The sequence below is a fragment of the Odontesthes bonariensis genome, chromosome 20 (assembly GCF_027942865.1).
Source record: "Odontesthes bonariensis isolate fOdoBon6 chromosome 20, fOdoBon6.hap1, whole genome shotgun sequence".
Taxonomy (NCBI): domain Eukaryota; kingdom Metazoa; phylum Chordata; class Actinopteri; order Atheriniformes; family Atherinopsidae; genus Odontesthes; species Odontesthes bonariensis.
In genome coordinates, this window is record NC_134525.1 from 15,720,339 (window position 1) to 15,742,138 (window position 21,800).

The window sequence follows — 21,800 nt, forward strand, 5'->3', positions numbered from 1 at the left end:
TCGTCACCAGTTATGGTTGTGGTTGGTTCAGTGGTGTGGGGTGTTTTTACTTATAATGATTGATTATAATGAAATAAGCATTTCTTAGCACTTATTTGTCCAGAGTAAAGTCTGTGATGATAGTTTTTTATTTTTTATTTGTCAGTGATATGTAGGAAGACAGACATGCCAAGAAGGTAGAACAATCTCATTCCTATTGAAATTCCTTTGAATGTATACAGCACGCGGGCTAATTTATATTCTTTTTAAGTACATTGTTGGGGAAATAGATTTCACTCATTGTTCATTTTCTCATTGTCTAAACCCTAATTACTTTGTTTATGCTAGCTTTATGTAGCCGAAGTGGCATTAAGGGAGAAATGTGTGTTGCCACATAAGGCAGAGGATCCTAATGATAGTGGTTGTTGACAGAGTTCAGTAAGATAAGGCTCTTCTTGACTGTCTTCCTCTGTGGACCTTAATGGGAGGTTTTAAGATCCAAACTGCCGTCCCTGGTTGTGCAGCCAATTTATTTTCTCAGGACAAAGTAAATAAGCTGAGCGCAATTTAATTGTGCCCCGTTATCCCACCATCCAGTCACAGTGGAAAGCAAAACCCACACAATGCTCCACTGAGACCTGGCTTTTGGAAGGAATCGAATTAGGATATGCTGTGTGTGTGTAAGAGAGGGGAAAAACTCTGGAGGGGTTGTGAGTACAGAGTTTTCTGAATGGGAGGACTGCACTGATTCCATCACGTAAAACTGTCAGGCCCAGAGAATGGAGAAAGCAGGAGCAGGAGATGTTTTATCCACAAGCTTTTAATGAAGGAGCAGGAGTTCACAAAGCTCTCCAAGAGAGAACAAAGCAGGCTATAGAAGTTATCTATTAATATATATACTTGTCCCAAAGTGAGAGAAGTATATCTATGAAAAAATGATCAAAATAAGAATCACTCCACTATAAGGAGGAAAAACAAAAAGGATTATCAAAATTTAGTTTGAACTTAAAGTCACTCCTACTATGGAGGAAAACAAAAAACCTCTCCTGAAAAAATAGGAGGCACTACACTATGAAATATTTATCAAACAAAAAAATCACTCCACTTGGAGGAAAAAACAAGAAAGCTATGAAACTTAAACTTGGCTTTAGCAAGACTATATTGTAAAAGTTAATCAGAACAAAAAACTCTCTTATCGAGGAAACGACCAAAATGGTTACTTAGAACTTGGACTGTGGCTTTGGAAAGGCAAGAGTGAAGCACGTTTGAACCAACAAATACGACACATTGGCACAAGACAAGGGGAGACGCAGACTCTTATACACACAGGGTTAACAGGGAACAGGTGGGATCATTCATGCGACAATCAGACTGGGACACGAGAGGAAAGGCCTGAAACGAGAGGAGAGTTAATCTTTCAAAATAAAACAGGAAGTGACAAAACATGATATGGAGACGAGACAAAAAACCCACTTGACCTCAAACAAGACAAAAACAAGAACTCCGACACACACACACACACACACACACATAGATCTCAACCCTTTTGTGATGATCCAGTTCAACTACCAGCTGGCAAAGGGACGACTTTTTAGCACATTAACAGCACAAATTTCCAGTAACAAAAACAACAAAAGCATTGTTTTTAACCCGTTGCGCACCCCCACCGCCCCCCAGTTCTCCTCTGGGCAAAGAGAAGCAAAGAATGATGATCGTTTTTTTCTGGATTACCGAAACTAATTTGTGGTGTTGAAATTATTCTCGTCAGTTGCACCGGCTGCAGCCTTCACGCTAATTAGAAACTTCATTGGAACAGCAATAACAAGTTAATTATGTTGGAGGGATATTAAAGTCGTGTATTCCCTCCCTCTATCACCTCTCTGCTCTCGCATCTCCTCTGATAGTCCACTTTGTAAGCAGGCAGCTTGTTCCCTCCCTGTTTAAAGCTCTCAGAAAAAAGCTTTTAACCCACAACAATCTTTAGAAATCCTGTTGTTCATCATTTTCGATCATATGCTTGTTTTCAAGATCATTTCAGAAAATCCTGTTGAATGTCTCTTTCAACCATGACAACCTCAACTTAACAAAAAGAAAGAAAGAAAAGCTTTCTTTAAAAGAGGTTTTCTTGAATCGCTTAGTCACTTCTTAATCACATTATTCACTTCTATGAGTAGCCATAGTTTTAAAGAGACTTTTTCATTCTTACCTTCGATTGATTGAAGTGGTCTGATGCCAAAGGACATTTTTTGCACATGCTAGAGACGTGCTTTGATACAACTGCTGTGTTTAGCAACCAAGTAATGACAACAATTATTTTATCCAGTGTGTATTTTATGATAAAAACATTTCTATCCTGGTAGAAATGGTCCCTGTGATCCCATCATTGATTGTTCAGTGTGTATGAAAATGAACAACATTTATATAGCACCTTTATACCTTCTTTAAGTTGTACGAAGCACTTTGCATTGTGTTTCTCATTCACACCATCGCTCGTGCAGCACTGTTTTCTCTGCATACTGTGCACATAGCAATTTGAATATAGGGGGCTTCAGGGTCATGTTCAAGACATTTCAACAAGCAGAGGGGCTGAGTGTGGAACCACCAAACTTCAAACTGAAAAATACTCGCTCCACAAACTGAGCCCCCAATGTTGATGTCAATCATGTTGATGCCATCACAGTCATAAGATCTCAGGCCAGTTGAATACCTCCACAACATCTCCTCTACTGTTATGACAACACCGAATGTTCTTTTGAAGCATTATGTTCCTCCAGTAGATCTCCAGAGATTGAGACATCGATGCCAATGCACAGAGGCTGTTCTGGCAGCATGCAGTGGCTGTGCACCTAACTCCCTTTATGTTGATTCTTTCTATAATTAGTCACATGTTTGTACATGAGTGCCCAAAATCATTCAAGTTTCTCTCACATGCCAAATAATGACATTTTCCTCCCATCCATCCATTACTTACTGTGTACAAGCTTTTTTTCTGCGGAGGGTTGCAAGGGCTGGAGCTTCAGGAGGCACCTTAAAGAGAGACATTCACCAAACTCTCTCCTACAATCGCCAATTGACCTACGTATGTCTCAGCACAGGGGAAATATGCAACTCCATGCAGAAAGGCTGCAGACAGTTTTCAACCAAGAAAATGAAACTACTTGCAATGGCTATGTTGACATTCCATGACTTAAAGTCCCTTTTTCCTCTTTAAGAAAAGTGTTTATAATTGATCAAGACATGTGGGGTGGAGGGCCACTTGTTTTTTCCTTGCTTTCCATTTCCAAGTGTATGAGAAGTACTTTACTAAGCTATGACAAGGTTGTCTGGTCTCTAGTAAACACAGGAGGGCGCCATTGAGCTGTAGTTTTGTGCTGGTTCTGTGCTGCTCATTGCCTGACAAGAATGAATGACCATCTTTTGATCATCTGCTTGTGTACTCTGCTTAATGTGCTGATGCAGGTCTTTGCCTGGGTCTTTTTTAAAATGCTGTGCTCAGTAGTTTTAAGCTCAGTAGACTATCTTTAAAATCTCACCATCACTCTCTGTGTCCTTGTTTAATTTCAGTTGGATCATTACCCTCCAGTCAGCTACAGCCTCCCAGATGCTTCAGACACACAGTTCAACCTGATCAAGACACTCTTCTTGGGCAAAGTCTTTGGTGAGTCTGTCACCGTGTTCTGTTTTTTTTTTTTTTTTCGTTCCTTTTTTCGTTCAGTACTATTTCTTTATTTCACTGCTAAGTTAAAAGCTTGTAGGGTAAACATGCCGTCTTAAATTTGTTTCTTCAACTCCTCCCAAATATATAAATCAACACTGTTAAGCATTTTTTTTTTTTAATCTTCTAAAAAAACAGAACAAAGGTAGTATTTTAGGTTTTAAGTATTAAAGCTGAGAAAAAATAGAAATACACACAAATACATTTGCAATTCTTTACTTAATATTTTGTCCGCTGGAGAGGGCCAGAAGACTTAGGAAATATTTTAGTGCAGTTCAGATACATTTCGCTGATATAATTATCAAACAAGTAGATAGATACTATTATGTGTTATTGTTTGAATTTCCCTAATGTTTACTGCAATCATGCTGGACTCTTGATCCTCGATGACTATCAGAATGTGTGTGTAGATTCCGTCCAGGACGTGCTCGTCCACAGGGATTAGGATAGCCATCAGAGCAAAAGAGAGGCAGGTTTTTCCTTTGATCTGCCAGCATTGGCCGACCAACCCAAAACACATTCAGCTGACAAAAAGACTTGGCTGTCACCTCAGTAAAATAATACATTTTTTGCTCTGTTTGTCAGCAAGATCACACAAAAACTATGCAGCTGAATTTTGTGAAAAGTGGTAGTGTTTGACCGTCCTAAAGGAAGGACCATTTTCATTTTTGTTGTGGATCAGAACCTGTTTAGATTCTCTCAGTGTTAACTGCGACTAAATGAACCTTGTATGTTGGCTTTCTTTAATAACTAGTGGTTCCTTCCTCCATTCCCTTCCATTTTCCTGTCCCTTTTGCCCTTTACCTCAAGTGGCGTGTAAGTGAGGAGGAAGTAATGGCTGAGAACTATCGACTGCTACTCACTCCACAGGAGCCGCAGGGAATACGCATTGCACGTGCACACACAAGCACATGCACAGGAAAATGCAATCATCCATATTCACCTGACCAACACAGCACACATGCTTTAAAAACAGACCAAATTTCCCAGATTAGTATGTCTTTTTTATCTCTGTAAATGCAGGCTTAAACATTATTACACTTTATATACCAACGTGGTAAACGTACTCTTTGATAAAGAATTCATTAAAATACATAAACAAAAAAGAAATAATGACGAAACTGAGGAAGAGGAAATGGAAGATAGAAATGTGTTGATGAGAAAGATGGAGACGGAGGAAGAAAGCAGGGAGAACAAATGCTGGCATTTACAATTCTCATCAGAGCTGTTCAGTTTCTGTGTTTGAGCCACAAAGACAAGAGAGGCTGTCAGAGAGCTGGGCTATCAGATTCTCTATTTCTGGGAGAAAGAGACCCTGTGTTTGGTTCCGTACACACACACACACACACACACACACACACTGATCACAGTGACATCTCCTCTGTCTCTTCACAGTCTGATTGTGGGATGGGATTAGTTGGCTTAAATAACAATGGAACTTATTAGATAAAAAGAGAGAAAGATGAGTTCACAGATAGTCAAACGCTCATCGCTGATATACAGTAAAGCTTTCTCAAATCCTCCACCAGTAGTACTTATACGTCTACATCTGCTGGCAAACTAAAGATGTGAGCTCTCAGCTTAAACAATATGTTTTGACTCTTGATCAAATAACCACTTAGTTTTCTTTTCAACTCTCTATCTTAATAAAATGTTTCCATTATTTCTACATTTTCCTACATTGATCCACATTGTTGATGTTGGGTTTTTTTCACATTGGATTCTGTGTTCAAAAGCAGAATTACAGCTGTACCTCAAGAGGTGGAGCGAATGCGATGCAGTTATTTTTGACTGTGCATTTTCATTAGAATAAATAGTCCACAGAAATTAAATTAAATTAAATCTTAGATTGTCTAAGTATGCATCTAATCAGGGACACGATGCTTTTAGTAGACGTCAGGGTTTAACAATCTCTGTCTGTCCTCTGGATCATGGATCTGTGGATCTTCCAGTGTTCCACGTCAGATCCAGAGTGCTGGTATTTGCATTGTTTGCTGATAAGGGTTATCGTGCTGAAGTTTGATTATGAAAAGCAGGGATGATTCAGAGTATGCTAATATTTGTAGTCAGATGCTTCGTGTTCAGTACGCCATGTATGTTTGTGTCTATGTGAGGGGAACTTTATCCTTACTTTTGGGCCTGACAAAGGTATATTTATGCTTGCACTGCGAAGATGTCAGTATGTTGGTGTATTCCCTTGCTCACATTGGTGATGATGTGTTCTTGTATTATTGATGATGTGGAGACTTAAATCCCATTGTGAGACTGCACTTAGTTTTGCAGGCAAAATGCAAGTCTCCACAACATGAATGATTGATTTTTTTTTGTTTGTTTTTTCGACAAAGACTTGGCATAAAGTTTGTTGGAAGTGGTTAGCAAGTGTATATAAGTCAACATAATGTCATTTAAAGTGATGTTGATTTCACAGTTGGTCTGTGTTTGTGTGTGAGTGTGATAGATATGTTGGCTGACGTAGTGTGTAAGGTCCGAGATCTTTGCACCCGGTGGAATAGATGGAGTTGAGTCATAAATCAGCCGTAGCTGTAGACACGCTCCCATCCCTGCACTCTGTGCCACAAATCTGCCGAGTTTGTGTGTGTGTGGGTGTCAGTGTGTGTGTGTGTGTGTGTGTGTGTGTGTGTGTGTGTGTGTGTGTGTGTGTGTGTGTGTGTGGAATAGATGAAGAGCCAGAGGCAGAGACAGAATGATAGTAATGATAGCACTGTGGAAGTACTATTAGAGAGACATGATTGTAGCCTTGAGGGTTGGTTGTAAATGACATGTACATCAGTACCACACTGGAATTCAGATTTGTCTTCTACTTCTTTTATTATCCATTGCCTCTCCTCCTCTGTTAACTTTGTCCACGCACATTTAACGCATCGCTTCCTGTGGGTGCTGCCAATTATTTTACACAGGCTTTAAGTAAATCTGCCATTTCAAGGTGTGAAGGTTTGATTCTGAGGAACTCTGAGGAGAAGTAATTGCAGTCTCACATCTTTTCACAAGTTTGAGTGTTTCACATCCTTTTATCTTTATACTTGTTCTTGCTTTTGAACTGTAAAACACTTTGAGTGGCATCGGTGTTGGAAAAGTGCCACACAAATAAAGTTGAGGGGAAGTTAATTGGGCTCTCTTTTTTTTTTCAAAAACTTTGCGCCTTCAGATATATCAGGAAGCCATTTTTATTTGGACAAACCAACAATTTTTCCCCTGGAGTACTCTTTACGTTCAATTCAGTTCAGTTTTGTTGATATAGAGCCAAATCACAACAAATGTCACCTCAAGGCACTTCAAAGATACAAGCCAATTACAATTAAATTCATTGTAATACAATCACACTACAAACAAATCAAATTCATTCAATTCCAAATTAATCCAATTCATACAAAGCCAATTAAAAAAACACAGCTTGAATAAAAATATACATATTAAGGGAATAAAAAAAGTTTTTAGCGGCATTCTTATGAGCATCTATCATGATATCATAAACACTTTATAACTCCCCAGTGTGTATGTATCAGTGTCTCCGTTTCCCCTAATCGATTTGCCATTACACCGTCCTTCAGATCACATCAGTTTTGTAATTTTGTCATAGAATAGTATAATAGAAGAGTATATATTTTCCTTTCATTTTAAACTTTAAGGATTGAGACTTTTTTTATGTTCAGATTATCTGTACCGATGGAGCAAACTGTTGTTTTCATGGTCAAGGTTGTGAATAAAGGTCTCTGATATAAGATGATGATGCATTGTGGTGTGGTTAGGATTGTTGCCTGACGGCAAAAAGAATCCTGGTTTGGATCTTGGCTATGGTGTTTGTGTGTAGACTTTGCGTATTCTCCCCGTGGGTGGGTTCTCTCTGGTACTCCGACTTCCTCCCACAGTCGAAAAACATGTTAGTTGGTGGTCCTGAATTGGCCCTAGGATTGAGTGTCAGCTTTCATGGTTATTCATTGGTCTACTTTGCCTCTGTGATGGACTGGTAACCAGGGTCTGAGCCTCAACAAAGAAACTCTGAAGAGGATCAAGCAGTCATGGCCAAACTGATGGATGATATGTGGTACAGTGCTTTAAAACACCCTAATCTCACACCGTATTATATTATAATAGCTATCGTGATAGATTATGCAAAATTCTCCACATTTTCTGGATAATGGCAGGATCATTTGACCTCCGTCTAAGGAATGATGTTCATGAACTGGTCTGGTTTTTCAATATGTTCTATCACAGGTTTAATTTTTAAAGGGTTTACCCCTTAAACTCTCTGGACCAAACCTGTAGAAGAAACAGCATTTAGGTTGTAGTAAATATGAGGGATGGTCGCCAACCAGGTGTGGAGATGAGTGATGAAGAACTCTGCTGACACGGACTTAGTCGAACATAGAAATCTTTATTTCTGTCATCAGGTCCGTCTCGAATTTACAGGAAAGATGCATCAAACCCGGAGAGAGTGTGTCTCAATTAGCAGATGAAAGACCCTCTGCCTTTTCAGGGGGGGAACCCTCCTTTTATGGGAGAATCTCAAGGACTTGTCTCCTCCAGGCATCGAGCCACTAGACAATGCACATGTACTGCTTAACTTTGGAATATCCGAATTTCCTTATTTGGCCATATGTTATCTCTAGTTGAAACCTCTGCAATCCGTGACCGGTACGGGGACGCGCCCAGCGGATATGTACTCAGTGAACCCACAAGAAGACCCTTCTCCATTTTCTCCATTTATCAGGCACCTCAAGGTCTCCTGAATAAGGAAGTTCTCCTTCTGCCCAAGTGGCGTCTGATCATTCAGGCAGACACGGCCAATGATCATGTTGAAAATATATGCGAGCGGTCGTGTCATTGATGGATTGTGTATTGGTCTCTATCTCATGTCACACAAAGGTTCGTGATTGAAAGAGCTGTGCTTAATTCTGCCATCCAAAGACTTGACATCTACTCTGATGCAGAAATGCTCATAGGAGTTGAAATTCCTTCCTGCTGCTAGTATGCATGGTACTTAATAGGTGATTATGAGTCGTATTGAAGGGTATGAACCAACTATCTACATGGCCATTTCAGTTGGTATGTGGAAGTACTTCTACCATCGAAGTTCCAACCTGAGCCACTGCCACCCCTACTGAAACCCTAAAAACTTGAACATCTATCAAAAGCGGTGTATGATCTTGGATCATTCTAGCATTAGTGTGAGTATGTGTGTGCTTTAACTAAATAATGAGATCCTTCCCCAAGTGGAGGAGTTCAAGTATCTCGGGGTCTTGTTCACGAGTGAGGGACGAATGGAACAGGAGATTGACAGGCGGATCGGTGCGGCGTCTGCAGTGATGCGGGCTCTGCACCGGCGCATCGTGGTGAAGAAGGAGCTGAGCCAGAAGGCGAAGCTCCTGATTTACCGGTCAATCTATGTTCCTACCCTCACCTATGGTCATGAGCTGTGGGTAGTGACCGAAAGAACGACATTGCGAATACAAGCGGCCGAAATGAGTTTCCTCCGCAGGGTGTCTGGGCTCTCCCTTAGAGATAGGGTGAGAAGCTCGGTCATCCGGGAGGGGCTCGGAGTAGAACCGCTGCTCCTCCGCATCGAGAGGAGTCAGATGAGGTGGCTCGGGCATCTGGTGAGACTGCCTCCTGGACGCCTCCCTGGTGAGGTGTTCCGGGCCCGTCCCACTGGGAAGAGGCCCCGGGGAAGACCCAGGAAACGTTGGAGAGACTATGTTTCTCGGCTGGCCTGGGAACGCCTCGGGGTCCCCCCAGAAGAGCTGGAGGAAGTGGCCGGGGACAGGGACGTCTGGGTCTCTTTGCTCAAGCTGCTGCCCCCGCGACCCGATCCCCGGACCAGCGGAAGATAATGGATGGATGGATGGATGGATGAGAGGCATTTTGATGAATTTGTTGACATATCCTCCAATATGCAGAGGAAGGAGTTTAGGATCCAGCAACCAATACATAGAGGAGCTGAGTGTTTTGGTTCTTTTAGAACAAATCGATAATGCCTCAGACCATTTTCTAAAGCATGTCATTATCAAGTTTGATCAATTTCCTCCCTTCGAGGGAACCTGTCAAGGTTTGTATTTTGTGTTGTGACCTTTGCATTCACACCCATAACACATCCTGACTCTGATTAAAACACTGATTAACCCTGATGTTAGATCAGGTTGATATCACAAATGAGTTTTTTTCTCTTATCTGTCTCCAAACATTGTATCTCTGATTGGCAATTTTATCACCTCTGTAATCTCAGTGTTCCTTTTAAACCGAGATGGTCGTTTGTGTTTCTGTTTTTGTGTGTGTGTGTGTGTGTGTGTGTGTGTGTGTGTAAGTTAGCACAAATGTCTGTGTGTGAAAGAATGACATCATACTATCCTCTGTGGCTCTCACCCTTGGTTGGACTTCAGACTGGGGATTCCTGATCCGTGCCAGTGTGGATCCAGGATCCAGGTTTTCTCCAGCTGCTTTGTCAGAGTGGGGGTGGGACTGCACTGCAGAGAAAGAGGGACGGACAGAGGGAGGTAGAAAAACACAGAGAGGGAGAAATGCTTGTCAGAGTGGTGCTGTCTTAAAAGATCCATATAACAGAGAGGAAGAACGTGGGAAGGAAGAGGGGAGGAAGATTTGTTTACAGACAAAACTCCACATAGGTAACTACGTTTTTCTGCATGTCTTTGTGTCTTTATTTGTATTAGTGCATCTGCATACATGTCCCAGTGTTCCTGCAGGTCAGTGTGAGTCATTTCAATGCAAATTCCATGTTGAATTTCAGCTAAGATAGCGAGGTCGATCCATTCCTTTTCATACTTTCAAGGCAATTCAAATGCTGGAATAAATCAATGGCAGGGAAATTATTCAGAAACCCTGGTCTGCTTGTGTGCGTACACGTGTGTGTGCATGTGTATGTGCGTGTGTGTGTGTGTTTGCATTTGTGCGTTTAGTATGGATGGGTGTAACCACAGGTGTATTTATAGGTGTATATATCTTAGTCATACATCCTCTTTAGTTGTTTTCCCAGTTCATCACTTTCTGTGTACGTTACACCTCCTTTCCTTGCACATCTTTATTCACTACAGTTCAGTTCTGTGTAGTTCAGGTTAATAACGTTTTTTGGCACTTGTATTGGCACCTCAGTTGTGGTTCAGGCAGTTAAGTCATGACTTACAGTCTAAAAACTGGTAAGTTGATCCACAGGCCCTCCTTGTGTCCTTGAACAAGACACAGAGCCTCCACATTGGCACCAATAAGAAGTGCACTCTGAGTATTGTGTCAATAGGTGAATAGTAAACAAGCTGTAAAGCACTTTGTTGAACCTTTGTAGAGTGACATATTCACAACCAAATACTACAGTGTGTGAGGCCCAAAAATCCAAAATGAAGGCACTTCATTGCCTGTGATCAGACCATGTTTGATTTCTTGTACGCTCAAACTTTGCTTTTGCTTATGAAAATGATATTTACACTAAGAATTAAAAGCATTAATATCAATAGTAGCGTCTTTGCCTTCCCCCCTCATTTTTCAGTTTGTTCCCACAACCTTTTGTAATTGTCTTCTCGTCTGCCTCTCTGTGCTTCTCCATCTCCTAAGACCAGCAGCCAGACACTGTGTTGACTCGTGTGAGTGTGTGTGTGCATGTTGCAAATTTGCTTTTCAAACACAAAGTGTGTGGTGAATTGACTCATATTGATATTCCCTCATGCATCTGAAATGCATCGTACTTTCCTTACCTCCCAATCATCACCACCTTCTCTTCTATTTCTCTCACCCCTCAATCAGTTAAGATTTGTCGCCATGGAAACTGTGTTTGATCTCCTCTCATGAACACCTTTCTTGTCACCCTGTTTCTTCCCCTCTCTTTTGACACACACACATTTTTGCTCTGTCTTTTCTCATCCTCTCATCTTTCTCACACCTTTCCACCCACAGCCAGCTCCTCTTCAACCAGCAGCCACACCCTCCCTCTCTCAGATAGCTCTCCCACTTTGTCTCCTTTTTGTTTATCAAACTTACGCAGTCCCCCCTTCCAAACTCTTCCCCAAAAAACACACACCCAAACCACCAATTCCCATTTCTCCAGCACCGCCTTTTTGAATTATTCATGTGACGTTGCCAGTTCAGTGGCACACTGTCTGAGAGTGCTCTCCCTCTTATCAGCATGCTGACCTTGTTGCTGTTGTGACGGTGGATGTTTGTTTTGCCAAAGTAGATTAATTAGATTATCCATGATGGTATATTTAATTATTTTAATCTAAAACCAAATGGACAGGTCGCTTCACTTTTCCAATTATGATTAGTGTGATGTAAAGAGCTGTTGGTTTGTGTTGCGGCTCATGTTGTATTGATTTATTTATTTAGTCTGGAAACCCCTTAAGACACCATTAGAGCAAGTAATAAAATAAATTACAAGTCATTACATCAATCTGTGGTACTGTCTCCAGTACTCGTGCATTAGTGAGTTGTTAAGTAATGGGAATTGACTGAATATTTATAAAAGCTAGTCTTATAATGCTGAGATCTTGTCAAATGAGTTGATTTTACAAGCCTTTTTTGGCGCTTACATTTGATTGCACTGTACTCTGGTTTAGTCAAAGCTTTCCATTCTTTAAGCACTTACAGATGCAGAGCTTACTGTAGTCTTGCAAACTCTAAAGATTCACAGTTTTTCAAAGGTAGTATTTTTGCAAGGCAAATTCATTGAGTTGGCTTAGACCGTGCAGGTGTTTATTTAGCCTCATTCTGTCCAGATCCTGTTCTTCCTTTTGGGGTAAATTGATGTGACGCCATTGAAATCCCTGCTGTCTCTTATCAGAAATAATCGCTCATAGAAACTGTGTGATGTTTGAGTAATATGCTTGTTATTTTAAAACACGTTGCTTTCTGCAGGCTGCTTGTCAGCTATTTGCTGTGTGCATTGAATATGGCATTATATGCAAAGTAGCCTCTCATTCTCCCAGCAAAGAGCTTATTAGTATTCAGACTGAGGCGTCTGTAGCATTCAACACATGTTTGTGCATACAAGGGAGACACAGACGCATATTCTGCACTCATAGGACTGCTGTAATCAGTAATCTGCTCAGTTTACTGACTATAATGCCGTTAGGCTCTTGTTTTCCTCCTTCAGGTGCTTGTCTGCCCTCACCCTCCCTGTCGTGCACCTCCATACTTATGTAAATTCAAACACAAGTGCACATGGACATCATGGACGCCATTTTCAAGATATGAGATATCCAATAGAGGTTATGTTTTTCTCCTCTGCTGCAGAGAGAGTGACCTACAGTTCAGTTAGTGTTCTTTTGGGCAAGAATCCAATGGAGTGTGTCAGAACAGTACTGCAGAGTCTCTATGAACTGTAGCTAAGGGAATTTTCACAAATACAGTGGTGAATATATTGTGCACATGCAGTACAAACGTCTGTAGGAGGTCTGGGGACATGATGAGCGCAAAGGCTCTGTTCCTTGTAGCACAATCAATAGTGTACCAACACACACAGACACATGCACACACACACACACACACACACACACACACACACACACACACACACACACACGTACATGCTCACACTGGATTCATGAAAATGGAATAAAGAGAAAGAATTACATTATAAGCCATGTCCAGATACTCAGAATCCAGCATGAGAGGATTCATTAAATAAACCTCGGAGCACTCCTATTAGTCATCCCCTGTCCATATTTTTGTGCTGGATTGTCCAAACATTTCCCTCTGGGTGTGGCACAGTCATGCAGCAGCAGAGCAGCTGTGCATGTAAAAATTCCAATCTGTCTCTGTCCACACACACATAACCAGAAGGAGTTATGTTTTTTTGCAGTCTGTCGGTGTCAAAAACGGTTCTTTTAAAATCAGTGCAGGTTTTAGTGTCTGGGGATGTTTGTATTATCTGCTGCACTGAACTGTAGGTGATAAGGACTATTTTTATTGTTTGGTTTTCTGCCCGCACGTTATCTTATATCACATTTTCTTTGGAGTCCTATATAAACTTTGCTGCGACATTCAGCTACTCCTTTGAAGACATAAAACACACACCAATATGCAAATTCTTCAGTTTTAGTTGGTTCAGTTACCCTTTTAAGAACTTCAGCGTGAAAAGACCCTTTTGAAACAACTGGCGCTTATGAGAACAAAGTGCAAGAGTTTGGGTTATTATTTTACTGATTCAGTCATTAATATGAGCCCTAAATTAGACACATTAAACATTAAGTGGCGCTGAATTTCATTTTAAAGAATGACTTGACCATATCAGCTCTGGAAGAACAAACAAGTGCCCAGCTGCACTTCGAATAACTCTTTATCTCAATATTTGTCAACTCTGAAAAATATGCTGAAGAATCGAAAGAAATACAGGCCCGTCTGGACTGAGCTGAGCGAGCCAACTGAAATTTAGGCACTGCTTTTGAGTGCTGAAGTAATTTCCTTGGAGAGGGGAAGGCAACTGTGAGGCTGAGTTATAAGGGCACAATTGTTGCTTCTGAACAGGCACATCTTAAATTGGTCTGGATTGCCATGGCAATAAGTGGAGCTGAGGTCATCTGCCTGCTCTCCAAATGATGGTTGTTATCAAGAGTTCTTTTTGCCAGATGTTGGTTGAGCAGATAACAGGGGGTAAAATAGCTATTATACTATTCTTTGACAATCAGTATTACAAATGGAATAGATCCAGGACAAAATGACCAGAGAAGAAATGGAGAAGAAAAAAGACATTTAATATCAAATAAAACAAACAAAAGTCTAATGGTGGCTGTTTTTTAATCCCTACAGAAACACAAAGGCATGATAATGATCTGTCCCAAACGTTTAACTGCTACTTACAGTAAAAGAGGAGATATATACGAGACACAAGTGAGTGAACTATCTCATGAACAGTAGACTGACTATAAAAAAGCAGGCAAGGGCAGAGATAGAGGACTGTGAGAGAGGTGGAGGTGTTGTTCCATTGATCATCCTAGAATTTGTCATTTGATTTCAGTGTATGTTTTCTTCTGCTCATTCTGAATTTGGGTAGATTCGTATTCCCAATGGGTAGTTCAAATTTGCATTTGTTCAAGAATTGTTTACGTGAAAATGTGTTTCTACCAGTGCATGAATGTAACAACAAAGTGTGTTGTGTGTGTTTTGTATAAGAAGTGCTGATTCTTTCCCTTTAAATATGGCTGTGTTCAGTAGATATAAATGGTTTTCTCTTTGCTTTCTCTCTCTTGCTTGCTCGGTTTTAGTCTGATTAATCGTTAACTAGATGAGTCCATTAGAGCAATTCAATAAGCTTCCCTCCAATCCTGTGTCTCTGCATAGAAATTGGACACATAGACCCAGTCCTCATCGAGCAGTACAACACCCCAGGTTTCATTGGGTGTCTGTCGCGGGTGCAGTTCAACGGAGTCGCCCCCCTCAAGTCTGCACTGAGAACAGCCACACAGGCTCAGGCCACGCCAACAGCCGGTCAGCCCGACAAACAGCCTGCAGCCGCCTCACCTGTTTCCTACCAGGGCAAATTGGTTGAGTCCAACTGTGGGGCATCACCACTTACCATCCCACCGATGTCTGCTGCAACAGATCCCTGGCATCTGGACACAGGTGGGTACTGCTCCAGATATCCTCAAGATGTTCCTGATGAATGAATTGTCATGAAATGACATTTATGCTCCACAGAGGCTGATGGGTAAGGTTTTTTTTTTCACCACAAGATCCACATTTAGTGATAACTAAATTATGACTAAAGAACATTGGGGTGTGGAATTCAGTCGTGTCAGTAAATGTGAGCAGTGAACTGATGTGTTGTAGAGATACTGAAGAGGGTTGATGCCTCTTGGATTGGACAGTGACGGATAAATGGCAAATGGACTGTACTTATGTAGCTAGTTGGCCACTCAAAGTGCTTTCACACTACAAGCCACATTCACACACACTTAAAAGCATGTTTTAGTCTATACAATTTCACAGGCTACACAGGGGGACATAAATGAAGCCCTTAACCATATATAAACACTTTGTCAAATATCATAGATACTTTTCTCAAAAAAAAAAGGTTTTTCTTGTATTAATGTCCCCTAGAATGTCTGACCTTGACCACGCTGACTCATATCTTTTTCTCAAATCTGAGCAAATCTGACATCCCATCACGCTGTCTCACTGAAGCAAAAGAAACCTGAAGCCAGCATCACAAACAAAGCAACAGCTTTCTCATATAGGTCTGTGTCCAACTGGGTTCCGGACATATATAATTTAATATCTCCTCCTAAGCTGAAGTATTGGTTTTCATCATCCTCTGATCACTCTAAGATTTTAAACTAACGCAGGATGTGCACAGGCGGCCATCTTGATTCAACTCTTCAGTCAAATGAGCTCAAGCAGTGGACTCAGATTCAGAGTTTCTCAGTAAGAGAGAAAAAGTAGATGTTTTATATCAAAGTATATCTAGAATTATATCAAACACACTACGTCTGTTTCAGATTATCATGTTGGAATTTAGGTGTCCAGCTCTCTGCTGACAGTCTCTGTGACTCTGAGTCAGTCCATTGAGCTGTCCTTTTGATCTTCTTTAGATTTTCTTTAGACCAGAATCCATGATTCAAGCAGACTTTCCTCCAACCCCTCCGTTATAAAGACTGTTCTCTGATTTCAAATAGATTCTTTACTTTAGCTTATTTCTTATCCTGTTTCCAGGTGCAGTGTATTTTTCCTGCATTATTTCCAAGCACTTGCAGACAGCTGACAGACCATAATGAGTCTAAATGCTCTCCTCCATTGGGCCTGTCTGTTTTATGAGTTTTCTCCCTTTAGCCCGCTCTTTTGATTCTTACTCATGCTTTTTTATTTCCCAAAAGGACTGTGCACAATACAGTCAGTAGAAGTAGCCAACAGCTTGTTCCTTTTTTCAAGTCATTTGAGCTCAGAACTGCTAGATGCTACATTATTGCAATATTTGGATTGTGCCTGATTGCCGGCATATATGTTGTCCTTTTTTTATTTCATTCATTCAATTTTTTGCCTATTGTTGAAAACTCTCTGAAAACTCGTGGATGAATTGTATGGCTCTTTGTTTTTAACATGGGTATAAGAGGAATGGTATTAACCTCTACTTAGACTGACGCTTTGCTTCTCCATCTATGAATACGAAAGAATCAGAACAGCATCAAGTCAAATCTAGAATGACTTCTTTTTTTCTTTGTGACTCACCACCCCAATTCATTCAGCTGCTCATTTATCTGTCCACACATTTATCCTCCACTTCAGAACAACCAGATACAGTTGTAATGGACAACCACAGAAGCAGCTGATGTTAACGCTTCACCTCAGAGGGATCTTTCATGAAATGTAGTGTTTCACTTAATGAAACCCCACACTTCTCCTTTAACGGTGATTAGGAGTTAAGTGTGGTTGACCTCCTTGTGTATATCAAGAGGCTTGAACAGGTGTAGAGGCAAGTAAGACCTGTTTGTCGTCTTGAGTTTGTAATCCACACTCTTCTCCGTTTCAGTTTAAAGACATATTAAATATTTGTTATTAGCACAAGTTGTGCGTGAAATTGTTCCCTGTGACTTTTTACTTATTACAGAGAAGACCAAGAGGCTCTATGTTGTGTTGGTGTAGGCAGGATTATGACACGTTTGTACTTTACTGATCTTAAAATGCACTTTGCCTGTTTTTTTGTTTATTTTTTTGTATTTTTTGTACAACAATTGGTCTGAATTTGCTAATATCTGCAGAAACAACTTGTATTTTAGACGTTGTTTCAGTCTGTTTACATGTCCGTCTTTCTTTCTTTTCCTCAGATCCAGTGTTTCCCTTCAATGAGGAGAGAGTCATTCCTGATGGAGTCAACAGGGACTCGGCCATCATTGGAGGTACAAAATACCACCCTCACTTTTTTTGATATGTAAGATGCATCCAACATTATCAGCAGTTCTCATAGAGGCTGGAGTGCTTGAACACTTGGCCATGATGCTTCTCCTTTGAAACTGTGCCAGTCTCTTACAAAACAAATAATGAATAAGATATGAAGTGTCCCGCCATAACAAAACACATTCTAATAATTGAGCACCTTTAGCTGTGAGTATGGCAAACATTGACCATCACTTTGTTTGGATAAGCTTATGCGCTGTCAAACATTTCCATCCAGGGTTGCATGACTTTGGTCTGTGTTTTTCACATGGTGAATGTGGAAATGCTCATACTTTCACTATTAAACATTGCAGTGAGATCTACTGTCCATTTCACCGTTTGATTTCACCATTTAAATGATCCATCCGTCCATCTTCTATACCCAGTTTGGGGTACACCCTGGACAGGTCGCCAGTCCATCACAGGGCCACACAGAGACAAAATAGGCAAACAACGGTGCTGAACACCGCATCACTGTGCAGCCTCGTTTAAATCATCTCCGATCACAATTATTCAAGTTTTCCTTTTGACATTTTATTAACCTGATGATGATGAATTCAACACTGTATTTCCAGGATTTCATAATGTATTGGACAGTTCTTCAGCCAATGTTACCTTCAGCAGTCTTGCTAACTGTTTTGTTTGCGTGATGCGGACAAATAAATTGACCCCCCTGAAACAACAGGATGTGTCACCCTTTATTGCTGTTGAAGGAATGAGAAGCTTTTCACCGCATCAGTTAATTTAAGATAACTTATCCCCAGCTGAAACATAATAACCCCTGCTGTACTTTCGACGGGAGGCTCTTAACTATTTGCTCTGTTAAATCCAGGTGGTAATGATCTCAATTTCTTTTATAATATTAATTTAGCTCATTTTAACCGCAGTTTATTAGCCTTAAACTTAGTTAGCCTTAGTCTAACAGCCTTAATATACATTTGTATGGAGCGATTACTGTCTAAGCAAATCAGTGAATCAGGTGATTGTTTTTTGGATCTACGCTGAAGCCCTGTCTGTGCTTTCAGCAGGGATTAAAGATCTGTAATAACACTAACAACATGATGTCCATCTCTACTGCAGGCATTATTGCGGTGGTGATCTTCACCATTTTATGCACCCTGGTGTTCCTGATCCGCTACATGTTCCGTCACAAAGGCACCTACCACACCAATGAGGCCAAGGGTGGCGGCGAGTCTGCCACCGAGTCAGCAGACACGGCCATCATTGGCACAGACAACCCAGAAACTATCGACGAATCAAAGAAGGAGTGGTTCATCTAACAACCAGTGATGGAACTCTGAGAGAGAAAGCAGTTTGTGAGACCATCACTCAACACAGATGCAGGGGGGGAAGGGGGGTTAATCAAAAGACTAAGCACTGGAGAGAAAGATGATGGGCTATTCAACAGGATCACAAACTCCCAGAGAAGGCGAGATATTGGAAAGATGTGTACAGAAATCTTTTTCGTTTCTTGTTTCTGTTTTTTGTTTTTTTCTATCCAGAGTATTAGAAAAAAAAAGAGGGGGACACTTATTCAGTGAAGCACAGATGTAAGAAATTTTACATGTATATACTAACCAGCTTGTCCTTCTTTGTATCGTGCTTGGGAGTTTTCAGGAGTCCTTTGAATACTGTATATGACAAATAATTACACTTAATGGGTGGTGTGATAGCAAAGATTTATTGCCAGTCCCTGTTGCTTTATGATTTTCTATTTTAACAAAAATCTTATATCAAAAATGATCAAATCAACATGCCAAACTCTTTTTTTTCTTTTCAAAGCTGTAGTTGCACCAGTCTGTCAACACTCATCTCTCTTCAATGAAGCACCACGTAATGTGGTAACATGGAGTTTAAAATGGATGCCAAAAGTCTCTTTGTAAATACAATATTTTCTGTTACATTAGATTTATTTAGAATCCAAACACTATTGAAAATGTCATATCTATATTACAGTGATATCTGTCCATTATATTATGTATGTGTGAAATACAGAGTTTTATGTTTAAATCTCATGACATTCGATTGTATGGGATGATCCTCTGGGTGGAGGGGGAGAGAGGGGGTTTTTCAGAGCATGACGGTGAAACATGACGCTCCAGGGTTGGTTCAGACTCATCATCATGGCAGCTTTCATTGAATTCAGAGGGGGTAAATCCAAGAGCCTTCACTCATTCAGACGTGAACGGTCAGTTTGTTTTTGCCAAACACTTGAGTCTTATTTCCACCTTTTGCATTTAATGTTTGGCTTTGACTTTTGAAGTTTTAACATTTCTCTACGTGTTAGACTGACATTCACAGCATGTGCGGGTCAAATATTAGACACAACGAGTGTCAGAGGAGGCAGCTTGGGCAGTCGCACAGATCCGATCGAACATCTTGGCTCAAACTCAGTGAGTTTTATTGACGCTCTTTGCTCCATGCAATAAATGGCCCAAAGCGGCACGAAACAAAAGAATATTTATATCTGTGAAACATCTTGGACGAGGTTTAGATGATAATTGGCTTATGAATCCACTGTGCCTTGAAGGTGTTGAGCCACGTCGCCTTGCTACTGAACTCAAACCCACCACAAAAACTTGACTGTCGCTGCATGAACTCTTTCCAGGTGTTCTTTTGCTTCTTGTTTCGAATGGTGCTTTTCATTTTCCAATAAATCTTCATCAAAACTTGATCTTGAATTCAGAGTGCATTGGTTAACAAAGAAAGAAAAAGAATCCAGCATATTTTTTCTCAAATCATCAGTTAGGTGGAGTTTCTTCATTGGTAGCTGTGCAGGGTTTTTACGTGGCAGGAGCAGCTGTGTAGATGTGCAAAAAGAGCTACTCAATAAGGTTACACCTGCCCTCTGTGACGCACTTACACAAACATGCATGTTTGATAAAGCATGAGTCAAGATCGTTCAGTTACAAGAAGGATATGTTTAGAATGAGGAGGCACAGACTTGAGCTCCACTCTACAGTGAAGCCAGAAAAAGTCCAACATGCATTCAAATGATGTACATCTTCTGTTCTCTAACCATGTTTTCCTTCGTTATGTTTAGCCGTTACCTGTTTTACAGTTAAAACGAGCTGCCAACTATGTTGTTTTGTTGTGAATTTGCCTTTTTTTCTTCTGTTTGGTCAAACAGCTCTCACATTAGGTGAATTAGGTGAATTAGTACATCATCATCATCATCATTATGGGGATTGTGTGCTAACTGTGGATGACTTTGACGAAGACATCTACTCATCTACTGAGGCCTCAAAAAACACTTTTTCTGTTGTCACGTCACATAGTTTCAGGCAAATGAGTGATCTTACTTCCCTTTTCTTCAATTATTTTAATCAGTCCCCACACAAACATGTACACACATATACATACACGTACTTGAATGTGGTTTTCACAGCAATGAAAGTGGCTTATCAGCGCCGACACACTAAACCATAACCCGTATGATTTGCTTTCAGTTCTGTTGCGTTCAATAAAGAGTGTTTGATCAATAAAGTCAGTGTTTTGTTTTTTTTATGTACCCGTTATACACGGAATAATCTTTGAAAATATTATGATGCCTTCAAAGAAATGGGCGACTTAACCATGTGTCCATCATGATCATGATACAAGTGCTGTGAATGTGGCTCGTGACTTTCAGTGGCTTCTCTTTTTTTTACCTTCATTTGTTTAGCCTATTTATGAACATTTGATTTAAAAAGTATTTAAGAAAAGGCAGAGGAAAAGTACAGCAAGAGAGAAAGATGGGCAGTCAGTGGGAATTCCTCACAACCACACACTTCTCACCAGTGGAGCACTAGCAACACAGTGGTATTAAAATGGCTTTGTTTAATGTCAGTCTTCCCACCACTTATCGTACACTGAAAAGAGCACAATTCTTATTCATTTAAGTCATCTGCTTGCTCTTATGTTGTGTTTGCAAGTCGCACAATGAGAAAACCGCTGTAACAGCTCGCAGGCTGCCCTCTTGTGGACACATGGTGCAATTGCTGCGTGACATCATTAAGAAAAACCGTGCAAAGACAATTTACTCCATATTGAAACTGAGAAGTTGTGATCTGTTTTGATAGATATGTGCTTATTTGGAAATTGATGGCAGGAACACTTTTTAAAAAAACGTAGAAGAGGGGCGTTTTTACAGTGTTCTATAAAGGCTTCTTTTAACAATATTCTGTCTTGCATTCAGAGACCAACTTCTGTAGTTTTGAAAGTAAAATGTTTTTTACCTGCC

General features: G+C 40.5%; 1 protein-coding gene across 3 annotated transcripts in view; it reads left to right on the forward strand.

Annotated features, from left to right (window-relative positions):
• cntnap2a (contactin associated protein 2a) overlaps window positions 1–21,064 on the forward strand; it is a 350,220-nt gene extending 329,156 nt beyond the window's left edge. For all 3 annotated transcript variants that reach the window (XM_075452129.1, XM_075452131.1, XM_075452130.1), the window contains exons 23-26: window positions 3,544–3,637; window positions 14,990–15,271; window positions 17,470–17,541; window positions 18,659–21,064. In XM_075452129.1, the coding sequence (XP_075308244.1) occupies window positions 3,544–3,637; window positions 14,990–15,271; window positions 17,470–17,541; window positions 18,659–18,858 (648 nt within the window). In that variant the 3' untranslated portion in view covers window positions 18,859–21,064. The remainder of the gene's footprint in view (window positions 1–3,543; window positions 3,638–14,989; window positions 15,272–17,469; window positions 17,542–18,658) is intronic.
• The last annotated feature ends 736 nt before the right edge of the window (window positions 21,065–21,800 follow it).